This window comes from Myotis yumanensis, unplaced genomic scaffold, assembly GCF_028538775.1.
Source record: "Myotis yumanensis isolate MYYU_CA2020_CCGP unplaced genomic scaffold, mMyoYum1.0.hap1 SCAF_2, whole genome shotgun sequence".
Classification (NCBI taxonomy): domain Eukaryota; kingdom Metazoa; phylum Chordata; class Mammalia; order Chiroptera; family Vespertilionidae; genus Myotis; species Myotis yumanensis.
In genome coordinates this window covers 132,780,577-132,797,203 of record NW_027223753.1, presented here as the reverse complement: position 1 = coordinate 132,797,203, position 16,627 = coordinate 132,780,577, and the positions used below count along the sequence as shown (strand labels likewise).

The 16,627-nt window shown below is 35.9% G+C and overlaps 1 protein-coding gene across 2 annotated transcripts in view; it reads right to left on the bottom strand.

The window, feature by feature from the left end:
- The window catches only part of ARL13B (ARF like GTPase 13B), an 86,335-nt gene that overhangs the window by 2,061 nt on the left and 67,647 nt on the right, over nucleotides 1-16,627 (bottom strand). The window contains exons 6-9 of one of the 2 annotated variants that reach the window (XM_070406038.1): nucleotides 13,706-13,820; nucleotides 8,366-8,588; nucleotides 4,561-4,677; nucleotides 3,517-3,585 (exon numbers count right to left, since the gene is read on the bottom strand). In XM_070406038.1, coding sequence (XP_070262139.1) covers nucleotides 3,517-3,585; nucleotides 4,561-4,677; nucleotides 8,366-8,588; nucleotides 13,706-13,820 — 524 coding nt within the window. The remainder of the gene's footprint in view (nucleotides 1-3,516; nucleotides 3,586-4,560; nucleotides 4,678-8,365; nucleotides 8,589-13,705; nucleotides 13,821-16,627) is intronic. The other variant, XM_070406039.1, reaches the window with a different exon arrangement.

The window sequence follows — 16,627 nt, the reverse complement described above, 5'->3', positions numbered from 1 at the left end:
TGCACCTAATGTACACATTATTTTTTTGTTTCCAATTACACATTCACATTAGAATGTATTTTAACTTACAAAATTTCAGAGTATAATCAAATAGGAACTAACCTTTCATAGTCAATAAAAGCATTGTGATGTAAAGTCAGTCAACCAAACAGATGTGATTTCACTGTAATTCCGATAAGGCCTAAGGACAAACTTTTCTGTCTGTATTTATTTTATTGATTTTGAGAGAGAGAAAGAGAAACATCAATTTGTTGTTCCACTTATTTATGTACTCATTGGTTACTTCTTGTATGTGCCCTGACAAGAGACTGAACCCATAAGTTTAGCATATCAGGATCATGCTCTAACCAACTGTGCTACCTGGCCAGGGCCAAACTTTTCTGTTTTTGGAAATGAAAATAAATATTTTAAAGAAATATTTCATTACTGAGCTATAGTATTCTGAAAAAGAAAGCAACCAGCACATTTATATTTATATACTCTTTGAATAAAAGTATTTTATACAGTTTTATATAATTCCAAATTATATAGTAAAATAAAGCTTTTTTAAAGATTACACTTCTGACTTTTTTTTTCCTAATAGATGGGTCTCTGTAGGAAACCAAACTCTAGATTAGGTAAACAGAGTCATCAAAAAGCAAATTGCATGAACATACAATGGAGTCAAGACAGTCTGTTCAATAAATGGTGTTGGGAAAATTGGACAGATACATGCAAGAAAATGAAACTAGACCACCAACTCACACCATACACAAAAATAAACTCAAAATGGATAAAGGACTTAAACATAAGATGGGAAACCATAAAAATACTAGAGGAATCCACAGGCAGCAAAATCTCAGACATATGCCGAAGCAATTTCTTCACTGATACTGCTCCTAGGGCAATGAAAACTAAAGAGAAAAATAAACAAATGGGACTGCATCAAAATAAAAAGCTTCTGCACAGCAAAGGAAACCATCAACAAAACAACTAGAAACCCCACTGCATGGAAGAACATATTTGCAAATGTTATCACCGATAAGCGTTTAATCTCCAACATTTACAGGGAACTCATACAACTTAACAGAAGGAAGATAAACAACCCAATCAAAAAATAGGCAATGAACCTAAATAGATACTTTTCAAAAGAAGACAGAAGAAAGGCCAAAAGACATATGAAAACATGTTCAAAGTCACTAATCATCCGAGAGATGCAAATCAAAACGACAATGAGGTACCATCTCACACCTGTCAGAATGGCTATCATCAACAAATCAACAAAGCACAAGTGCTGGCGAGGATGTGGAGAAAAAGGAACACTTGTGCACTGCTGGTGGGAATGCAGACTGGTGCAGCCACTGTGGAGAACAGTATGGAGTTTCCTCAAAATATTAAAAATGGAACTCCCATTTGACCCAGTGATCCCACTTCTAGGAATATATTCCAAGAAACCAGAAACGCCAATCAGAAAGGATATATGCATCCCTATGTTCATAGCAGCACAATTTACAATAACTAAGATTTGGAAACAGCCTAAGTGCCCATCAGCAGATGAATGGATTAGAAAACTGTGGTACATCTACACATTGGAATACTATGCTGCTGCAAAAAAGAAGGAATTCTTACCATTTGCAACAGCATGGAAGGAACTGGAGAGCATTATGCTAAGTGAAATAAGCCAGTCAATGAAAGAAAAATACCACATGATCTCACTCATTTATGGATAATAAAGACCATTATAAACTGATGAACAAAAATAGATACAGAGGCAGAGCAGCATGGAACAGACTGTCAAACTACAGCGGGAAGGCCGGGGAGGGTTGCAGGGGGAGGGTAAGAGATCAACCAAAGGACTTGTATGCATGCATATAAGCATAACCAATGGACACAAGACACTGGGGGGGGGGGGGGGGGGTAGGGGAGGATGGGAGAAGGTCAAGGGGGAGAAAAAAGGAGACATATGTACTACTCTTTGTAATACTTTAAGCAATAAAATAAAATTTTAAAAAACGTAAAAATAAAAAAAAAAAACATTCCACTTTGCTAGCACTGTCTCTACATTAGGAATGGAGTTACTACTTTAAAATGAATAATGTGATACTTAAAAGAATAAGATACTCAAAATTTGTTCACTGGTTCTCTACTACCTACAAATAAAGTTTGAATTCCATAAAAAAAAGAAAAGAAAAGAAACTAGAAACACCAATTAGAAAGGATATATGCACCCTTATGTTCATAGCAGCATAATTCACCATAGCTAAGATTTAGAAACAGCCTAAGTGCCCATCAGTAGATGAGTGTATTAAAAAACTGTGGTACATCTACACAATGGAATACTATGCTGCAGTAAAAAAGGAGTTCTTAACAATTTGTAGCAGCATGGATGGAACTGGAGAGCATTATGCTAAGTGAAGTAAGCCAGTCAGAGAAAGATGAATATCACAGGATCTCACTCATTTGTGGAATATAATGAACATGAACTGATGAACAAAAACAGGTCCAGAGACAGAGAAGCATCGATCAGACCGTCAAACCTCAGAGGGAAGGTAGGGGAGTGTGGGAGAGATCAACCAAAGGACTTATATGCAAGCATATAGGCCTAACCAATAGACACAGACAATGGGGGTGAGGGCATGAGTTGGGGGGGATAGGGGGTAACATGGGTATAAGGACACATATGTAATAACTTAATCAATAAAAAAATAAAAGCATAAATACAAAAAAAAGCAAATTGGATGTTATTGATGGAGAAATCTATTGAGCTTTAATATACATATATTATCCTTTTTGCATTCCAGAAATGTATCTTTGAAAGAATTTGGGCTGATGGTCTAAAATCAGAAATTCTGCCTGGTACAAGGCAGTCCTCTACTCCCAAAGGCCCTTTCTCTAGTTTTCCAGTTGTGTAGTTCTAATGCCATATGCTGGCTAGACTATACCTTATGTTAATTTCATCTAAAGAAAATTACTTTCTTGAGACAATAAAGCCCTCGTAACTTTCTAGTTAGCTGAAGTTTATTTGGTATACTTTGATTAGTCTGATTCTACAACTGTGTTGATCTTTTTACTTCATTTTAATATTCAGCAGGTTGGTGTCTTATTAGAAGCAGAGGAAGAATAATTATATGACATCATTGAGTATATTGAGTACATACATATAAGACAATGCAGTTTTTAAGCACTATAATTGTAATGTCTATTTAATTTAAATTGCTGTAAAGCCTTTCCCTATCCATTACTATTTACATAAATAAATAATGGATAAACATTTTTATCTCTGTATTCTAAGGTACATAAATAAATAATGGATAAACATTTTTATCTCTGTATTCTAAGGTAAACATCAATTCAAATTATTTAGTGGCAAAGGGGCATTAAGAATAAAAAAATTAAATAGAAAAAGAAGATGTATAATGAAAAAGGATGGCTGTAGATTTGAAAGGCTTCCAAAAATAAAAGTTTGCTGAAGTAATGAGGTAAAGAAAAGTGAATGTAATATATACAGATATTTGAAAACTGTTCCTTTTGCATTACCATTATGACGTGTTTCACCAAGAGGCTCAAGTTTTGGAAGTCTAGTGACTTTGGGGGTTCCCCAGCCAACTAAAGAAAAAGAAAAACATTTAAAACACTGTTAAATAATGTATCTTTAGGTTGGTTGAGAGGATCCCTCCCTAGACAGGAATGTATATAACATTTAATGTCAATTCATATATACTGAATGACACAGTACTGAATAGCCATAATCCCATTTTAAATGACTTCTATTTTAAAATATCACTGTAGGCTGATAACATTTGCTTTAAATTTTTATTTGCCTTCAGTTGAAAATATAATCATCTTCACTACTACCATAAATAACCTTAGGCTATTGTTGTAACCCCTACCAAAAGCTATAAGAAATGTTTACTTATTAAATGGAATACTAGAAATGAGTCTTCAAATAATTCTCAAAGGAAAATGTTACCATCTAAAGCCTTCTGGCTGAGCTAAAAGGACACTATAAACATATATGTTTAGATATTTATTAAGCACCTATAGTATACGAGGTTCTGTGTCTAGTGCTGAAAAATTACAAATATTATGCAGCTAATAAGTCCCAGGACTTTACCTGCAATATTCCATTTAATTCTCATAACAAACTTAGAAGGCCAGTATGTAAATTGAAAATATAATGGAAAAATTCACATATGTTGGTTTCAAATGTTTACTTTCAGGATGTAAGATGCAATTTTTTAAAAGCTCATATTAGCCATCCATTAAATAAACTTAAATTCCTTTTAGCATCTGTGCACTGATATTTTAAATAAGATTTGAATCCATTCTAGGAAGTGCCTGCGTAGGATTTTTAAATTAATTTTTACTTATTTTTTTTACAAAACTTTACATTTTTTATTGTTAAAAATTCAATAGGTAACTTATGTTGATAAAATATGAACAAAAGAGAGCAAAGAACTCTAACTTTTCACAAATTTACAAGATAATGAATATACTGAATAAAAACTACACAATTTCTTCCTTTTTCTTCATTGTTTAAAGCAGTATTTCTAAATTCAGTATCGATATTAAATTACTCACCAGGAGGGGGCGGCGGGGGTGGTATTGGGCTCTTAGGAGCAGAGTCATCTGTATTAATAGGTTCTACACGGTGACTTCTTTTTATTCTTAGTTTCTTAGTTTTCTTTTTACTGTTATCTACAGAATAGAAACATGGAATTGGGAAAAATTAAACTTCTATAATAAAAATTAAGAACAGAACTAGAATATTGATATTATTACCATAGAAATATACCTTCAATTCAACCTTGAAATTATTACTAGTAATGAAATATGAACTTGCTTTTACTAAGAATTAAACTATTAATGTTTCCTTATTAAATAATTAATGAATATGATACAAATAACAAAAGCCTGTATTCTAAGTTCTAAAATAAGTTATTCAGAATACAAAGAAAGTTCATATAATATATTCTTGGTATAAATAGTCCAAAATAATTCTTTGAAATGTGAAAAAGACCCCAATCAAACCTAAACACATTACCCATTAAAATAACCCCCAAATAAGGTATGCCCAAATATATATATAATCAAAACCCACATTAGACTTAATTACAGTGTAATTACATTTTAAGGACATGTATGCTGTTAACATGTAGACTTTAACAATGTAAGTCAAGATGGCATCGTCATTAAATAAACAAACATTAAAGTTACTGAAATATTTTCATTGATAATCCCAAACTAACTTTATATACTATATAATATATTTTCTAACATGGGAATTATCTATTACTTAAGAAACTACTTTTTAAAATGTATACACACTGTAACAGCTGATAGCTCAATTTTGAAAATGAAATGTATTTTAATAAACACTGCCGTTATAATTACTCAAAGTGTGTGTATACCTTTTGGGGGGATACCCTACAGTCAACATCTATAAAACCTACAAAGCAATGAGAAATGCAACAATATTTAGAAACATATTTTCTAAATCAGTTAGTGTAATTTGACACATTTACTCCAGATAGAAACAAAGACATCTTTCTATAGTTAGAGCTGCAAGCTTTACAGCTAGAAGAAAGGAAAGAGAGCCTCCAGAATGATATGGTACTTTAGGATGGACAATAGCTTGGGTCATGAAAGAGCATAAAAGACCACATGATCCGAGGTGCGGTCTCAGCACAGCCACAGACAAGATGTATGATTTTAAATGCCATAACCGTCAATAGACACTTAAAAAAATAATTTTTCATGAGAAAATTCAACTGAAAATATTCAAGAACACCAGAATTATGAGTAATATATTTACTTTTATAATATTCATTGCAAATTGATTTTTTAAATTAAATTCAAAATATCGTGGCATGTGGGGATGGTTTTCATTTTGGACATGTGGCAGTTAACTTTCAATAAGTTACTCAACCTCTCCAAGTCCCTGGTTTCCTATTCAGTATAATGGGAATAATATACCCTAGGATTGCTATGCTAAATGACATAAGGTATCTGAAACCATGTTCTAAATTATAAAATAAAATGTTAATTATAATAATTATTATTATCCTATATAATAAAAGAGGAACATGCAAATTGACCGCCCCTCCACTATGCTCCAGCCACGCCCACCAGCCAATCAGGAGCAAGTATGCAAATCAACCCAAGTAAGATGACGGCGGCCACAGAGCTGGAGTAAGCAGGAGGCTTGGGTTGCCCCCAGTGATGGAGGAAGCCAAGCTTCCCGTCTGCCCTGGCAGCCCTGAGCTCCACTCAAGGCTACAAAGTTTCAATTATAGAAGATAAATAAATCCCAGAAATAAAAAAAGAGGAGAGCCTGGGAGTTTGGGTCGCGGTGGGGGGGGGGGGGGGGGGGGGGGCATGGCCAGCCTGAAAATGGCCCTCAGCCCCTCATCCAGGCTGGCCAGGCACCCCAGCGGGACCCCCCCCCACCGAAGGGGCTGTGGCCAGCCTGCAAACAGCCATCGGCCCCTAACCTAGGCTGGCCAGGCACCCCAGTGGGGACCCCCACCCTGATCCAGGACACCCTTCAGGGCAAACCAGCCGGCCCCCACCCGTGTACCAGGCCTCTATCCTATATAATAAAAGGGTAATATGCAAAGTGACCCTAACAGCAGAACGACTGGGAATGACTGGTCACTATGACACACTGACCACCAGGGGGCAGCTCGGAGCTGCCCCCTGGTGGTCAGTATGCTGCCACAGGGGGAGCTCTGCTCAGCCACAAGCCAGGCTGACGGCTGCCAGCACAGCGGTGGTGGCAGAAGCCTCTCCCGCCTCTTCAGCAGCGCTAAGGATGTCTGACTGCAGCTTAGGCCTGCTTCCCGCTGGCAAGTGGACATCCCCCAAAGGCTCCCGGTCTGCCAGAGGGATGTCTGACTGCCAGCTTAAGCCCGTTCTCCAGGGAGTGGGCCTAAGCCAACAGGTGGACATCCTCCAAGGGATCCCAGACTGCGAGAGGGCACAGGCCGGGCTGAGGGACCCCCCCCTGAGTGCACAAATTTTTGTGCACCAGGCGTCTAGTAGTGATATGATTGACTATCTTAGATCTTCCTACGCTTTATTTTCAAATATCTGTCAAATGACTTTGCTCTTTAAAAATGTATTTGTGTTAGAAAAAGTGCTTTCAATATATTGAGAGGCTACTCTAAGTCTACCTTCTGTGTAACTCTGCTAACTGACCTATGGGTCCGAATATGGCTACTCTAACTTCCCAACTTACAAAAAGTATAACTTTCAAATCTAATTATTGCTATATAGCAAAATATCCATGTTAGCTAATCTATACCTCAAGATTGAAATCTTATTTTTATAAACTTTTTGATACTACATAAAAATTCTCATATATAATGGAACCATACTGCTAATGAGGAATGGCAAGGAACTAATTAATTAGGTAGCTCCCATGTGTCAGGTCCGTGCTCAAACATTGTAGAGTTATTCTTACTATAAGTAATCCTAAAATCTCTGTAAAAAAATGATGCTTATTTCCATTTGAGAGATGAGGAAGACTGAAGAACATCATATAACATACCATGTGTCTGGTACCGTGGTCGGCAAACTGCGGCTCGAGAGCCACATGCTGCTCTTTGGCCCCTTGAGTGTGGCTCTTCCTAAGCCTTAGGAGTACCCTAATTAAGTTAATAACAATGTACCTACCTATATAGTTTAAGTTTAAAAATTTGGCTCTCAAAAGAAATTTCAATCGTTGTACTGTTGATATTTGGCTCTGTTGACTAATAAGTTTGCCGACCACTTGTCTAGTAGATGGAAAAGTCAGGGTTCTATCCCAGGTTGTCTGATTCCAGACACAGGATGTGTCTTTATGATACCAAAAGACATGAATTTCCTGTTAAATTACATAACCACTGAGAAAAAGAAAAATAATTATGAATTGAAATTTTTTGATATTAAAATAAGAGGAAAATGACTATGTGATAAGACTTTTAGAATGTTCAACTAATTATGTTTGCATCCTACAGAAATAGCATGTGAATAAATAAAGTGAGGCTGATTATAGCATTATCAGGCTTAAAAAGAAACAAACAAAAACCTCAAAAAGCCTTAAAGGTATTTAATACATTCCAAGGATTCCTGGGCTATGCTATATTCCAAATTTATGAAAGTAAAATGAAAAATTTCTGCTGAAATTCAAGTTACAAAAGAGTACATTTTAAGACATCATGAATAAAAACATAAGTTAGCAAGCTAATGAGTAAAAACCATGAGAAAACCATGATAAATACTGCATTTGCAGATAAAAAAAAAATTTGTGTGTGAAAATAATCATGACAGGTGAAAGAAGTATAATTAAGTTATATATATATATTATATATGTATATCTTTTTTATTTAATAACTAGATTTACCTGATTCTGATGATGGCTGGTCTGTCTCTTCATTCTCCAACTGCTGTGTTAATGCTTCATTATAATTTTCTACGGTTCCAACCTCATTGCTTTTTTGGCTACTGTCACTGATCTGGCTCTGTGTTTCCATTTGCTCACGCTCCATTTTATTTCTCAGGGGGCAAGCATCACAGTCTTTCTCCACATTTTGCCTCTTTTTCTCTCTTTCAAGTTTTTTTTCATTCTAACAAAAATGAAATATATCATCTTTAATATAACAGTTGTATCTAAGATAGTTTTAAGGGAAAAATGAAGTAATCCAAGAGCTTTCTGTACCTTCAGGGAACTGTGATATTTCCATTAAAAACTATTTGTTAAAAACATCACTGAAACATACTAATTGCCAAACATTCAGAAAAAAGATTGTATTAAAGGAATGAAACAACTACTACCAGTAATTCCACAATCTAGAGATGACCACTAGTTGGTGTATAATCACTAAGAGATGCTTCTCTTTGCCTAACCGCACACACACAGACATACACCACCCACAAACATACACAAATATGATAGATTGTTTCTCTTAATATATGCATATTTATGTATTTGTTTTTAAACAAAAAAGAACTAAAGTTTTAAATTAAGAATATATATATTTTTCTTAGAATAGTGCCTGACACCTCATAAAATGTTAGCTATGTAAGTGACATATATGTTAGCTATGGTTACTTTCACCAATTACATTATCATTTTGAATGGTTATATCATAACTTATTTTACCAATTCATAATCAATGAACTAAGAGGTTACTTTCAATTTTCACTATTAAAAAAACACAACTATTGAATTAGTTATTTAGGATAAAATCCTAAAACTAGAATTGTTGGTAATGGGTAAGCACATTTTTTAAAATGTGACACACTACAAATTTCACTTCAGAAAAACTAGTCAATTTACATTCTAGGCAAAAGGTTGAAACTGGAGAAACCAAGATGGCGGCATAGGTTAACGCTGGAGTTTGCTGCCTCGAACAACCACTTCAAAAATACAACTAAAAGACGGTATGGACGTCATCCAGAACCACAGGAAGGCTGGCTGAATGGAAGTTCTACAACTAGGAGGAACCGAGAATCAGAGAAGGCGCAGTGCTGAAGTAAAATACTAAGGTGTGGAGTGCGCGCGGCGTGGGCTGGTGGCTGAGGGCGCGGTTGTCTGTTTCAATCCGGAGGGAGCCTCAGACTCAGAGCTCCAGATCCGGGTGAGTCTCTAGGGACCCAGACTCAAACGGGAGAAGCAGGACTGTCTGGCTACGGTCCCTCCGAGGTTTGCAGCTGTTGCTGGGACAGAGAGGCATAGCCCCTGGGGACGGACTGAGAGCTACCATAACTGCTCCCTCCTCTGCCCTGTTGATCCCCTGGGACCCGCCCCGCCCAAGCCCTGCACAGAGGCATTTGCCGGATAGCCTCAGGCAAAGGCTAGATTAGCACCTCCCTAGAGGACACAAGTTCTCCCACTGCAGACACAGCTGATTAACACAGACAGTCGGCCTGGAGGTCAAATCCCTCTAGTATTAACTATAACAATCAAGGCTTAACTACAACAAGACTGCGCACAAAGACCACTAGGGGGTGTACCAAGAAAGCGTAAAAAAATGTGGAGACAAAGAAACAGGACAAAACTATCAAGGGAGGATATTGAGTTCAGAACCACACTTTTGAGGTCTCTCAAGAGGCTTCTAGAGTCTGTCGATAAACTTGATGAGATGTACAGGAAATCTAATGAGACCCTCGATGGTGTGATAAAGGACCATCTAGAAAGTAAGCATACACTGACTGAAATAAAGAATATTATACAGACTCCCAACAGCAGACCAGAGGAGCGCAAGAATCAAGTCAAAGATTTGAAATGCGAAGAAGCGAGAAACACCCAACTGGAAAAGCAAAATGAAAAAAGAACCCAAAAATACGAAGATAGTGTAAGGAGCCTCTGGGACAGCTTCAAATGTACCAACATCAGAATTATAGGGGTACCAGAAGAAGAGAGAGAGCAAGATATTGAAAAACTATTTGAAGAAATAATGACAGAAAACTTGCCCCACCTGGTGAAAGAAATAGACTTACAGGTCCAGGAAGCGCAGAGAACCCCAAACAAAAGGAATCCAAAGAGGACCACACCAAGACACATCATAATTAAAATGCCAAGAGCAAAAGACAAAGAGAGAATCTTAAAAGCAGCAAGAGAAAGAGACTCAATTACCCACAAGGGAGTACCCATAGGACTGTCAGCTGATTTCTCAACAGAAACTTTGCAGGCCAGAAGGGAGTGGCAAGAAATATTCAAAGTGATGAATAGCAAGAACCTACAACCAAGATTACTTTATCCAGCAAAGCTATCATTCAGAATTGAAGGTCAGATAAAGAGCTTCAAAGATAAGGAAAAACTAAAGGAGTTCATCACCACCAAACCAATATTATATGAAATGCTGAAAGGTATCCTTTAAGAAGAGGAAGAAGAAGAAAAAGGTAAAGATACAAATTATGAACAACAAATATGCATCTATCAACAAATGAATCTAAGGATCAAGTGAATAAATAATCTGATGTACAGAATGAACTGGTGATTATAATAGAATCAGGGACATAGAAAGGGAATGGACTGACTATTCTTGAGGGGAAAAAGGGTGTGGGAGATGTGGGAAGAGACTGGACAAAAATCGTGCACCTATGGATGAACACAGTAGGTGGGGAGTGAGGGCAGAGGGTGGGGTGGGAGCTGGAAGCAGGGGAGTTATGGGGGGAAAAAAGAGGAACAAATGTAATAATCTGAACTATAAAGATTTAATAAAAAATAAAAAAAATAAAAGGTTGAAACTAATACATGTTTTTACCTTAGTGTTGGATTAACATACTGATTTCAATACTGTTTAGCACTTTGAAGGTGAACTATTAAATACTGTTATTGCCATATTTCTTTTTCTTTAGGGAATTACCCATGGAAACCCAATATCCACTTTTCTATTTGATTATCATTATTTTCATAGTAATTTTTAAGGTTTTTTTTTGTCCTATGTGTCTCAAATATTTTTCATTAGGGTTTGGTCATTGCCTGTAACTTTGTAGAAAAGCTCCTAAAAAATTGAATATAATAAGATCTATCTATTTTTATTTCTTGACTTGTGGTTTGATTGTCCTGCTTTTAAAGTTTTTCCTCCTCCACATATATGCAAATGTTTATATTATGTGCTAGTATTTTTAAGGCTTACTTTTTAAAAATACCTTTAAGTCTTCTGGGGTTTAATTTAGTATACACAGTGCTACTAATTTTACATTTTTCAAAATGATTGTTCAGCAGTCCCAATATCCTCTTCTTCCACATTTGAAATGTCACCTTTATCTTATACAAAATGTTCAGTCATAATTATGTTTATTGAATGTTTATCAATGTTCCATTAATCTCTCTGTTCTAGAACCAATACCTCACCAGTTGTATTATTTGTGGTAAAAAAAAAAAATAAAAGGAATGTGAGGTGCTTCTCTAAAATGCCACATTTTGAAATTGTGTGGGGAAAAAAAAGAAAATATACTTGGTATAAAATAGACTACAAGTAATTGGTTTTCATTTGTTTCATATATTTACTGATCATCTTCTTAAAATTATTGTAGCTTAACAGCATAATAAGTGCATGTTCCCCATGCCACTAATTAATTCAGGGATTTTCAATATAAGATATTGTTTACATCTTTAATCGGTGAAAAATACAATGTTGGTAGAAGTACTAAGGCCGTTTCTAAGTAACCATGTATAACAGTGGTTCTCAACCTGTGGGTTTCGACCCCTTTGGCGGTCGAACAACCCTTTCACAGGGGTCACCTAAGACCATCCTGCATATCAGATATTTACATTACGATTCATAACAGTAGCAACATTACAGTTATGAAGTAGCAACGAAAATAATTTTATGTTTGGGTCACAACATGAGGAACTGTATTTAAAGGGCCAGAGGTTGAGAACCACTGATGTATAACAATAAAAGCGTAATGTGCTAATTAGACCGAAGGACCTTCCGGAGGAAGCAGTGGCTGGAAGGGCTGAGGCAAGCCACCTCAGCTGTGAGGGCCGAGCCCCTTGCATGAATTTCGTGCATTGGGCCTCTAGTGGTATTATAAAATTGGTCATCATTTACAAGGTGAGCTTTATTACACACACAATAAATGTTTCTAAGTTAAAAGTCAAACTTGATTTCTCTCTTCTTCATCAATATTTTTAGAGCATAAAAGAAAACTTGACAAAATAATATTTAATAGGATAGAGACAAAAGGAGAGCTTAAGTTATTAAGACAACTTTACTGTACTTAGAAAAGCACACAGTTAAATGCAACGGGATTAATAAAAAACTAAGTACCATTAACCTTCTGGTACCTAAGCAACTTAAGTACAAATAGCTCATGTTACCAATTAATTTGCAAAACAAAGCAATACCAAAATTATCCAATCATCTTCTTACCTGTGGAGCTGCCTCCCTCCTCAGCAGCAGCCCCAGGAATAAACAATCATCCACCTTTCCATATGAGCACGTGCGTGGAAGGAGGCAGTGACAGGGGAAGAGGAATGGAGAACATGCCGCCAGTGGGACCAACATTAAGCTCTGGTGAATGGAGGGGAAGTTGAGGAAGCTCTGCCTCTGAGGAGGCCTGGCTGCTGAAGCAGGGCAATTAAAGTAAGTCTAACGCAAAGTCTCTGTCGAAAATGAAAACAAAGACACAAATACACACACACACACACACACACACACACTTAACTTCTTCATGATTATAATCTACAAATTAATTTTGGTAAAATTTCTCATAATTAAAATAAAAAATAAATCATATTTACATATAGAATTTATGATCATTTCAAACACTCTTAAGTATCCTGGGTAAACAATTAGAAATTCATTTATGCATCTAAACATTACTGTAAAGAGATGACAGTAACAGCAATACAGGGACAAAGAGACAATGTAAATAAGAGTAAATATATTACTATTATCTGAAATAAATGCCAAAAAACAACAAATATGCATCTATCAATGCTTTTTCACAGCATTTATCAGAACAGTAACTATTACAGTTGCTACAATCAATCTTCATTTTCTTTCTCAGTTAATTCTGAAGTCACCTTTCCTGTTTATACTAGATCCGAAGATAAATTTGAAGAGGATGAAAAAGCAGCAAACCTTAACCTGTCTTTCCCACTTAATTTTTTTAGAAATAACTGGTCTCTGATAAAATAGTTATTTCTACCTCCCTACCTCCTTTCCCAATTCCCTGCCAACTTTAAAACTTACGATATAAAAATCACATGTGCCACTATCCATACCTCAATGATTACAGTTGCTATCGGCTGGAAAGGATTAACAATAATTGGCTCTGGATCCACCTCAGCCAGACCACTGGTTCCATCGAGTTCAGCCTGCTCTCGCTCTCTTTGTTCTCTATTGTTTGAGGGGAAAAAATTGTAATTCCTGAGAAAATGCTGAACCATGTTTAAGAACACTTGCAATAGGTTTAAGGCTATTAAATTTAGTAATTTAAACATCTGGATATGGCTTTAATTACTGATTTTCAAAAATCCTTATGCAGTTTACAGGCCTCTACCCCTGTGTAAAGATTATTCATTTGAATTTTTAAAAGACAGAAATGACAAAAATAACATTCCCTATGACTGATTTCTTAATGTCAACAGTGCACATTAATTATCCTATGTGCTATTTATTATATTTAGCAATTTATTAATTACCATTCCAAACCAATTCTGTCCTCTTCATTGATGTTAACAGATAAATGAGTCCTCTTGTTAACCCTCTTCTAAAGGGCTGTGTCAAATTACTTATCATATATGAACTAGGTAATGACTGCTGCTTTGCATAATAGAAGAAGCCATAAAGATAAGTTGCACTATATCACTTATATTAAGTAATTCCATATTTGTTACTACTGAAACATTTACTATCTCTGTGACTTTTAGTTAATGTTACCCCATACATGAAGAGTAATTAAGTTATAAAACAATTAGCTGGTGACTAGTGTAGATCTGCAACTGGGCTGCAGGTATAGTACAGCAATGTGAATGCTCATTACTATGAAGTTTATTAATTATGTCCTCTGATGGAAAGATCTATCCTTTCATTCTGAACCTAGCAAGCCAAGATTTAGAGGGCTGCAATTTACGGCCTCTGTGACCTTGGACATGTATCTGGATCTTTGAATGACAGTTTTTCCATGTGGATAAAAATATCTACTTCATAGGGTTGTTTCAGCTAAAGTAATATATGTGAAAGCACACTGTAAATGAACATACTTATAGGACAGTAAATGTTATTAATATTACTAATTTATTAGCAAGCAGTTTCAGGTATCTAGTATTATAATACTATTTTCAGATACCAACAATTTTTTTTACAGTTTTTCAAAAATATCTGAATCTATTAGATTGGATTTAATGAAGTAAAAAGGTTGTTTTTTTTTAATAACTCCTCCCTAAATGCCAATTTACTTTTAATTATGGAGGCTATGCTCAACAGAAGAGGTCTTAGACCACACGTAGTATGGCTAGACAGTGGTCGGCAAACTGTGGCTCGCAAGCCACATGTGGCTCTTTGGCCCTTGAGTGTGGCTCTTCCACAAAATACCGACTTCTGCGCATGGGCCACGAAGTTTCAATCATACTGTACGTGCACGCCCGCACGTGGTATTTTGTGGAAGAGCCACACTCAAGGGACCAAAGAGCCGCATGTGGCTCGTGAGCCGCAGTTGGCCAACCACGGCTAGGAGAAAAGAGGAAAGGGGAATGGGTATTAGAAAAGCCTGCCATCACATGACCTAGAACATCTTTATGGAAAAGGTAAGAACTTGGGGGGGAGGGGGATGACTAACATCAGATTTCTTTTATCCAACCCATTATTTTTTGTTCTTTTTGTTTGTTTTCTTAATGGGAAAAAAGCAAAGGAGTCTTCAGAAAAGTATGGCCATATATTTTATTTTTATAAGTATATAAAAGGTAGACCTACATGAATGATTGGTTTACTGAGCTTTATATCATGAAAATATACAGTAGGATAGAATACCAAATTTCTCAGAGGAACTAAAACCTCATATCAATATCAAGAGAGATCCTAGATAAATTATCTGCTCATATTATTGAGCACTTGGCGATGGGGAGTTATCTCTACAAGTATTTCTTTAAGTCCTACCTCTAAATTAAATGAAAGATACCTGTAATTAGAGGATTTCCTTTCAGTGTAAGAGAATACCTCACCAAGGCACCACCAACGGCAGTTTAGTGGGTTCATGTCTACTAGGCTGCAAGTATGTTAGAGCACATGGAAGGCCAATATTTCTTAGGTAGATGGAAGACAACTTTAGATCTTGCAAGAGCTCACTTAAATATCTTTTGATTTCTCCCCTCCCCTACTATGCAACTATCTAGTTGAGAAAAGAAAGAGAAATCTTGGGATAAAGTACTAAATTCGACTTTTAATCAAATATGAGTACTTTTTCACAGCATTAAGTTTATTAGAAATGATTCTGTGGTAGAATTTATGAAATCATTGTTTTTTAATTCAAAGTTTGCTAAATTTAGTTTAAAAGGTTCCTTTCAGGAAATACATTTTTAAAATAATTTGAAAAATATATTTAAAAAACCTGAGACAGTATAATTTAGTTTATTTTGTGAGAAAACTAGTGTTGAAGATCAGATTTTGTTTCAGTTGATTGATCCACGATCAGCTTGCCTTCTGTCTTTGCTGAGACTAAAGAAGCATTTCTCAATAATTGACAGTGGACTCAATAATTCTCTGTTGTAGGGGACTGTCCTGTGCGGCACTAGCTGTTGTCCTCTACCCACTAGATGCCAGTAGCACTCCACCTCGTCCCCAGCTGTGACAAGTAAAAATGTCTCTAGACACTGCCAAATGCCCTCTGAGAAGCAAAATCAGCATATTGATCGAAAACCACTGCAATAAAGGTACTCATAAGAAATAAAAGATAAAAATTTTAAATTTCTTAGAAATAATAAATACATAAGGAATAAATTTAACTACCATAATACCACCAGGAAAAGTAGAATCCTATCCCCCAAACTTGTGTAGAGAAAAATCCATAAAAACAGAAAATTTGTGTAGTGTCTTCCTTCAGACACAAAAAAGAAACTGAATAGACAGAACTAATAAATTATTCATAAAATCGTGGTGATTTTTTTGTTTGTTTTCTTTTTTATGTTTCAAATGCACCGTGGTACAAA